Source organism: Amblyomma mixtum, chromosome 3 (assembly GCF_055824585.1).
Source record: "Amblyomma mixtum isolate Tamu chromosome 3, ASM5582458v1, whole genome shotgun sequence".
In the NCBI taxonomy this organism is placed as follows: Eukaryota; Metazoa; Arthropoda; class Arachnida; order Ixodida; family Ixodidae; genus Amblyomma; species Amblyomma mixtum.
The window spans coordinates 37,607,479-37,616,483 of NC_143014.1; the positions used below are offsets into that span (position 1 = coordinate 37,607,479).

The 9,005-nt window shown below is 41.8% G+C and overlaps 1 protein-coding gene across 8 annotated transcripts in view; it reads left to right on the forward strand.

Annotated features, from left to right (window-relative positions):
* The window catches only part of LOC149349682 (uncharacterized), a 34,688-nt gene extending 25,918 nt beyond the window's left edge, over positions 1-8,770 (forward strand). For 4 of the 8 annotated variants that reach the window (XM_089578740.1, XM_089578739.1, XM_089578737.1 and 1 more), the window contains exons 6-8: positions 1,989-2,092; positions 2,522-2,652; positions 7,968-8,770. In XM_089578740.1, coding sequence (XP_089434866.1) covers positions 1,989-2,092; positions 2,522-2,652; positions 7,968-8,047 — 315 coding nt within the window. In that variant the 3' untranslated portion in view covers positions 8,048-8,770. Of the gene's footprint in view, positions 1-1,756; positions 1,910-1,972; positions 2,093-2,521; positions 2,653-7,967 lie in introns of those variants that run through there. The other 4 variants (XR_016290152.1, XR_016290154.1, XR_016290153.1 and 1 more) reach the window with 4 other exon arrangements.
* The last annotated feature ends 235 nt before the right edge of the window (positions 8,771-9,005 follow it).

The following is a 9,005-nucleotide window of genomic DNA, read 5'->3' on the forward strand; positions in this document are numbered from 1 at the left end:
TTTTCTGCGGGAATTTACGTGCACATTTTTATAACGAATATTGGATATAACGAACAAATTTCCGTGCAAAATGCGACTTCGTTATAACGAGGTTGGACTGTATTAATGATTGAATGATGCACTGCCAACCTAGCTCGTTCTAGTCCACGTCCTTGGCCCGAGAATTCACAATATTAATCGCGTTGTCGTTCTGAAATCATTATTGCACGTTTGAGGATAGCGTAACCTTTTAGGGGGGCACTCTTCAAATATTAGGAGGCAAAAATTCTAGACCGTTGTTAGAACGGTTGTATATCTATGGGCAGTTCCTAGATGAGACTGGCCGACTAGTGATCAAACGAGAAAGTTGTATACAATCACAGCGTGGTGCCCCCTTATCACTCTCTGGAATAGAAATAGCGCAGATGTATAGCGTTTCCCACGACACTCTTTCAGATAAAGCTCGCTTGCGGTGTTGCAAAGTGTTGTGAACTCGTTCGTGTGGACGTCAGGGTCAACCGTGCCGAAATCCATAGCTATCACAGTTTCACCTTCGACGAAAAACCCCAAGATAAACATGTCTCGATGTCTCAAGTGGGCCACAATCAATGCTGGTATTTCTACCGCAAGATATTTTGCATGTTCTTCTACGGCATATGACTGCGCCACCGTTCGGGCAGGCGGCAGTAACGGGTGCACCAATTGGAAGGCTGGAATTGTCCGCCTTGGTCACAAGCAACAAACTGATCGTACAATACCTCTTCTGTCCTGTGCGGAGATTCACAAGGACACATCCGCAAGCGCCTCAAAAACAATCATACAGCGGCCTTTGGAAAGATGTAATATCGCAGTGAAAAGGTAGTTATTGGGAGACCAAGATAATTAGTATATAAAGGCAGTGGTTTGCTGAAAAATGTGCTGAGGGGGTACTTGTAATTTTGGAAATTACCCTAATTGAAGTGAATGTACTGGTTACAGAAAGTGCTTGGAATAGTATGCTTTTGAGGTGGTTTTGAGCTCTCTTGACACTATTGGAAACACTGGAATTTTGATGCTTAGCTTCATTTCTTCAAAGAGAAGATAACACAGAGTTGCCAGTCAGCGTGCAGTCGGGGGTAAGTGTCTGAAGTATGACTCTGGGATGAAGTGGCAGGTAATGGGGCTCCTAAGAAGTGTTTGCTGCATCAAGTTGCCCATGAAAATGGTGCAATACTCATTGCATTTTTTGGCACTCAGCACAGAGTTAATTGGACCGCACTAAATTTAACTGGCTGCATCCAAGTTCTGCTATATTTATTGCAGCTAGTGTGCACTTCAGCAAGGACTCTTCTTCATGATAATAATGCCCTGCCCAACATGCCCTAAAGCAGGTTCAGGCCACCAAGGAAAGAGCTGTTTCAACTGTCTGTCTCCTCTTCCCTGATAATCACCTTATCTGCCCTCCCTTGGCTGCTTTCCTTTCACTGGAGAATGACATGTCTGACATTCATTGCCATGTGGCAAGGGAGCTGAACAACACCCCATGAGATGAGAATTTGTTCAGAGCTTCCCGAATTAGTACAGTGGATCCCAGAAGCTTCATGTGGGATCAGTCTGGAGAACTGTAAAACATGTTAACGAGACCTTGCTAGTCAGCATTGCAGTGAGGGATGTTATTGTTAAAAGTGACTGACTTTGACACCAGGAAGGTGACAATCTGAGCATGGGCATGAAATATGAACAGTGAACTCGAATGCAGCTTCATTTAGCTGGTAATTTCTCTGCACAATTTCCCCAGGTACAGGAGGAAGAAACTCCAGAAAAAAATATGTGCATCAAAACCTGGTCAATTTTTGGGCCTTGTTGATATCCTTTGGGAAAAACAATGACGGTGGATTCATGGTTTATGAGCCAACTTGGCTTCATTCTGCGGGTCCCTGACTCTTGCTAAGTAAGGTGGGGCATCACGGGAAGGCATTTGAAGTGTAAAGATTTTTTATGTTGTGAAATGAAGGCTTGGCATTTTTCAGCTTGGAGGCCTTGGGAAGGTCAACGTCCCTTTGCTGTCTGACTTCACCAAAAAGATCTCAAAGGACTACAATGTCTTGCTTGAAGATTTTGGTATTGCACTGAGGTGGGTCTGCTATTTTCATATGAGTTTAACATATTTTTCTTGTACTAATCTTAAATGGCCATTAACAGCACCTCATTTAAATGTCGCCATGAGGCTGGTTTGCTGAGACTCCTGATATAGAGAACCTGCTGTGGTAATGGGAATCAGATGCTGGCCTTCGTGGTGTGAAATGGACATCCAGCCCACCTGGCCTTGCAGGAGAATACCAGTAACTGCTGTGATGAAGCTGTTGATACGTGAGACCATGCCTTGCTGTAGAGTGCACCTACATTACAGGTTGTTTGTTTGTGGTGCTGTTGAATACATGGCTTTCCCTGTGATAGTACGCGGAAAGCTCATTCTGGGCCTCCACTCGTGCACAGAACTTCTGCATTGATGTATTTTGATATCTCATGAAAAATTCTGTTCTTCTGTGTTTTTTGTTCGCAGGGCATCTTTTATTATTGACCCCAAGGGCTTGGTTCGTCAGGTCACAGTCAATGATGTGAACTTGTACAGATCTGTGGACGAGACATTGCGATTATTGAAAGCTCTTCAGCATGTCGAAAAGCACGGTGCAGGTTAGACTTTCTTTCTTGAGCTGATGGGTGGAGGGCTTGTCTCCCTTGTGTCAAGATTTTTTCGGTTTTTGGTGGCTGTCGGGTTTGTTGCTGGTAGTGAGCATGGCTGAATGCATGAGCTTCTTGCGAGCATTGTAGCTGCTTTTTAAAGTATTATGTTCTGCACAGCGCAAGCTGGACAGCATTGAAAATTCTGGCACTTGGGAGCAGTGCTTAATGACATCCAGATCTCAAGGTGTAGTTTTAATGCAATAGCGTTAAGACTCCCGTTCTGCAGAAAATCCGGCGTTGGGAGCGCAAAAATCCCCAGAGCAGCAACATAGGTGGGCCACCTAGGTCATGTGACCTTGTGGCGTCATTGCAACCTGCCGACTGGATTGTGGGCAAACTGACTGCCATGGCAGGTGGCAGTTAAATTAATGATTGGTCATGAGAGTTTGCTCGGGAAGAGCAACATGAGTCGCACAAGTCCCACCAGTGGCAGCACCTGCCATTACAACGCAGTGGCACACAGCATAACCGCTGCACCACTGCGTCAGCAGGGATCTGTGAATGTTAAGTCAAGAATGACAAATTCCACATATGGAAGTAAAGAGGGGGCCAGTGTTCCCTCTTAACCCATTAATGCTATCGCTTAAGGCAGAGCTTAAGTGTCTTTGTCTTTTTGTGGCCTTTTCTCTAATGTTAACTAAGGTGTGCAAATTCTAGTAAATAAGTTACCCACTAACAGTGGTGCTTATAAATATTGAACAGGGTGAGATCCTTCCTGTCTTGCAGTGCTTAGGATTCCCAATTCCCAAAAGCATCGCTAAAAAGAAGCTCACATAGTTCAAAAAATTTGCGTGCGCATTTGTGTAAGTATGTACAAAATGCGTCTACTGTGTTTGCAAAATGTGTTGGGAAGCCTCTTTACCCTGGTCCTGTAAATTGTACTTAAAATTTATAGGTCACTGCCCGATAATTGAAAATAATTTGTTGCAGCAAAGGTTTTACTGAACTAGCATTTGTTGTTGCACAGCTCGGCCATATTACCTCTCAAGCTATAAAATGTGCTATTTGCAGATCATTTCATTGCATGAAGTGGAGGCCTTAATGCTAGTTGCCATCTCACAGTGCTGTTTAAGGAATGTGTTGGGTCTATAGCTGTGCTTCTGTTCCTGAAAATCTTCATGAATATGAGATTCAGATTTACTTAGATAAGATTCTATGTTTTCAAATAAATTTCAGGTTCGGAAAACATTTGCTGGTGAAATGTTTGAACTTTAACTGTGCTTGTTGGTTCATGTTTGATAGGAAGTCAGCTCAACTTACGGACGAGGACACAGACGTGCACATGGCTGATTGTGTCTTATCCATGCTGGCTCTAGCCTTGTCCACAGGTTGATCCTACTTCTCTACAAATGTTTTTCCAACCTGTACATTTCGCCACAAACATCCCAGCACATGATGTTCTGTGACAAGCTGTGTTGCAAAGAGCAAAAGAACAGGGCTAAAGATAAACACATTACTTTCAAGTTTACCACTTATTTAAGGTCAGTGACCTTTTGCTCATTGGGTGCTGCTCCTCGGCCAAAAAGCTCTATCTTGGGTCTCTGCTGAGACTAATCCATTAATGGACCTCATTCCTACAGTGATCTTTTCTTTTTTTCTCATACCTTTCCATAGTAATTAACTCCACAGTTACCTTTCTTGTTCCATTATTCCTACTAAGCTTTCACTGCACTATTTCGATCCGTGGCTTAGACTAAGTGAGTCTCTGCAGCTTCTTCATTGAAATCGCACTAGAAAAACAGACTTCACTGGCAAAATAGCTAGACTGGAAGTTACATACCTGCAAAGCTTTCTGCTGTTGGCTAGTCTTGCGATCGGTTCCAGGTAATGAGCTAAATTTTCTACAAACCCAGAACCTGATTGATGTGATGAGTTATTGATTGTCATTCAGTGGCTGCCAGCCCATCACGCAAAGCCTCATGTGGCTAGCACTTTATTAGCCATTATTTGCCAGCTTAGTACAAGCAAGTGTTGATGTTCCCCATCATGGAGCAGATTTCTTTCAATACATTGCGTACAGTTTGAAGGAAGTTACAGAACCAATGCCATTCTGGCATGTTTGTGTCCTAGACTGGCCTATCCTCTCATGTTGCATACTTCTTCTGTTAACTTTTCTTGCATCCATTGCAAACGTGGAATGGGTGTTCTCGATGTTCCCTGCCCTCAGCAGACAAAAGCATGGTGCAGTTGTGTAGGCATTAAAAATTACACTTAATATATTAAAGGTTGTGGAGAGCCATGTAGTGCTTTTGCCACTAAGTTGTTTAGAAAGACAGTTATTTGAACAACATAATTAAGAGCGTAAAACTTAAAATTGTGTATCACAAAATAACAGTTTTGATAATCTCCAAATTTCTCAAAACATATAAACCCCAGAAAATAGTCTCTGAACTTGCCTGATGCAGAGCCCTAATTATTGGTTATTGTTTTACTGGTTGGAGTGCTTCTTGTTTCAAATGCAGTCTGTGGGATTGTTCATTGGCACCAATGCAGAAGTGTTTTCACAGGCAATTCTTGTTTGTTTAGGCAGTGTATACGATGTAGTTTTCAGAATTTTCATACTGTAATTGGTATCACTGCTGTGTCCTAGTTCTTTTTCTGTAATGCAGAAATCTTATGTTTGTGTGACGTATTTCAATTTTATTCTTAGTCGCAGAACTTTGCGAGCAGAAGAATTACATAGGTTTTGCCTTGTATCTTGATGGGACAGCCAGGACTACAGTATTCCTTCCCTTGGTAGTACAGTCACGCCTTGTTAATATGAACACTTAGTTCCCAACCGGAACTGTTCATAAAGTAAGCCATCTCTAATAAAAAATTGTGAAGGAAAAGAAACAAAAACATTTAAAGGAAAAAACCTGACTAAGGCCTTCCTTTGTGAGTAGTGTTATGTGATGGGGCGAAAAATTTGACAAAATCTTGGCGTTTAGAAAAGCATTATCCCATTAGCTGTTGTCCAAAAAAAAAGCAGTGTAGTGACTGTAAGTAGGCAGTGTACTTTCCAGTTTTAATTGAAAAACACTAATCAACATCCGGCAGTACAAAAAAACATGGAATCGGTTAAAACCTAAAACCACTGGTTCCTGGTCATGTTGAGGCTAGCCAACAACTGTTTTCGCTGAGAAACTCTCCTACTCCTTTTCTTATCAAAGCACAGAAATGCTGGAGAGGTACTTGGAACAGTACTGCCAGTGTTTTAGAAACCCACGAAGAGAGCATCTCCGCGAGGATTTTTTGTGTCCTTTTCCAAACAGCACAGTGGGCATGACCGTGCACCTAAGTGCAGATAGCTGACTCGATTCTAGGGAAGCTTTTGTCATTAGTTAGCGAATTTTACTGTCCGATGCATGGCACCATTTTTTAAACCTTCGGCGAAAAAAATCTTGGATTCGGCTGACGATTAGCCATCTTGTCAGGGAGCACTGGATCACAGCTGTCGTGTAGAGCTCCCAGAAACTTCATCATTAAGTTCACCACTTGCTATCACTTATTAGATAATGAACTAAGGACTTATTTAGAGTGAGCCCCCCATGATTTTCTATCACACACTCACTGATATTATGAAGTATATTACTGCCCAATTTTGCCTCTTCTCTAGAGCACTGGTGCCATCAGAGCAACGAGCCGAAAGCTCTAAGTACTTGTCTAAGCTTTAGATTCTAGAATGTCCACAGAAAACTTCTCACAATGGCCTTTCAATTAGAGACATCTGCCTCATTACTTGGATGCTATCAAGGTGCTTCAGTTGGAGAGGAAGCTCTTATACGAGATGTGTCCACTGCTTGGTGTGAAACTTGTTGCCCTTCTAAAGAAGTGGAATCAGGTACCAACAAATGGCTACTGAAAGGGGGACATGGCTCTGAAAGCTATTTTTTTTAAATTTTTCACCAAACTTGATGAAATTTGCAATTCTTGTTCAGTTTCTTGCATTGATTTCAAAATATCTTATTTTCTAAAAAAATAGGCCAATCAGTTACAAAGATAAATGAAATTAATGGTTCATAATAAAGTGTAAATTCTTAAATCTGTTCATAGCATTGTGTGCTTTGCACTCTTAGCTACATACCACAATAAAAATTATGCTTGTACCTGTTTTGAACGCTGAGATATTGCTGCCGTAAATTAGAAAGAAGTAAAAAAGGGTGTTTTGAGAAAATGTTTTCACGTGGCATTAAGCTCGCAGTGATGTTATAAATTGATCCTGTGGCCAAAATACTGATCCGTGAGATGGGAGACCTGGTGAATTAGAGGAATATTAGCTGCAGATATCAAAAACGTAATGTTCAAGACAATTTTTTTCGCGATCTTTTTCGTCTCAGAGCCGTGTCCCCCATGAAGCATGGACAGCCTAATTAAGATGGTAGATGAGGATCTAACAATGTAGCTTGCAGAACTTTTACTGCATTTTAGAAGGTGCTGAGACAAGTTGCTTGGTCTAGCGGAACACGCAGTATGTTTTCAAGTTCACAGGTGTCTCTAGATCTACATCAGAATTGCTCACCTTTGTTTAGGGAGCCTAGCTGTCCATATTATTGTGGCTAAAATACGTGGGCCCCAATTGGCTCGGTACGTGTTTGTGTCTGTCATCCAGACAGTGAGCTTCCATATTCACAAGGCCACAGGTGCTTGGTGTTTGGGCTATTTTCTGTCTCGTAGTAAAGCCCTCTTTTTGTTGAAATTTTCACATTTGACATTCATGAAAGGTAGTCTTTTGATTGTGGCTCACTTTGTATTGGAGTTTTATATTCACGCTATGCTTTAGAGCTCAAAAGGTACTACATGAATGCGTCTCAATAATATCCACTTGCACACACTCCTTGGCTTCCATGTTTATGGTAAAACTCTGCATCCAGTTTGAGTAACATAATATTAGGTTAGGTTTTCTGAATTAATTGGTGTTCAACACAATTTATGAGGCAGTATATTGTGAACAGGCAACCTATGTGCGGAAACTTTGGTATTGCTTTGACTGCTCATTCTCTGGTCCAGACTTTATGAGGATCTCCTTTGTATTTGCTTTCTTAACAAAAAACGTAATGGTGGCAGAAATAAATTGTGTGTTTGCAAATGCTTATTTTTTGCTTTTTCAGAAGTGCACTTCCACACTGGTGCTGGTGCAGTGTGCTTTTATGCATGTGCACAGTGTATAGTCAGAGATGCTAGTGGTTTAAAGTCTTTCTGTTCACAATCCTTGTAGAGTTTGGGCTGAAAAGCTGTGTTGTGGCAGCCCAAATACACAAATAAACAAATGTTTCATTTTTCAGCAATCTGTGCTTCATGGGAGCCAGAACCTGCTGGTGGACGCGGAAGTGAACGAAGTGCACGCAGCAGACAGGATAAGTGATGCCTGCAGTGGAGGGCTGCAGCAGTGCGCACACCTTCCTGGGTCACCAGCCACCTTTTTGCAGTGGATTGGCTTCTTATTCGGTTCGTGTGGTGTGTGCACAGCAGGCTCGACAAGCGACACCTGTGACGAGGGGCCTGACCAGTGCACCATCTTGAATCATCGTCGGCCACTTGCTGGAGTGAATCAGATCGTCATTTTTCTGTGACGTGTCATCTTTGATTCTGTTTACTCATCTGTATATTTCTCCATGTGAAGTGTAAATACTTCTAAAAAATTTCATCTCCTGTTATGCTTTCAATTTCGCCATTTGCTGTTTGACATGGGATTGTGACATCCCGTAGAACACTGTTCGCATCTTTGGGTTGGGACTACTGTTGCTGCAGGCAGGTGTTCCAGTGGTGGGAGTGCAGAGTGTTGTCCATTGGCTTTTCTATTGGCTTTTTGATTGTTGCAATCAAACTGCTTTATGCCATGAAACTGCTTTTATTTTGGTGCATTTTAAATTATAATTGTGAACAACCCTGAACTTTTTCAAGACAATACAAATGTACAGATTTGTTCTGGCCGATTACACATAGTGCCTAACGCCTAATTGATGAATTATCAAGAATGAATTGTGTTGATACAGATTGCTTTTAATCGTCTGTACATTCATTGGTGTTTTGGCTTAGAGGTATTATGTGCTTGTCTCACTGGCAGAATAAATACGGTTGCTCTAAAGCATGGTTTGTGTATTTGTTATAAAATGGTGAGCTGCCACATTATGGCATTGACATGGATGGTGGAGCAAGAACTGTTGGAGCTTTTGTTGTTGCATAAAGTTATATTGTCATTCAGGCATTCAGGGCCCGAGAAGAGCAGCTACGTTCGCTGACGGAGGTGCTTGTCTGCTTGACCTTTGCTAAAAGATGATCAGTACATAGTTTATTTAATATGCACATCTTGTTATCCAGTA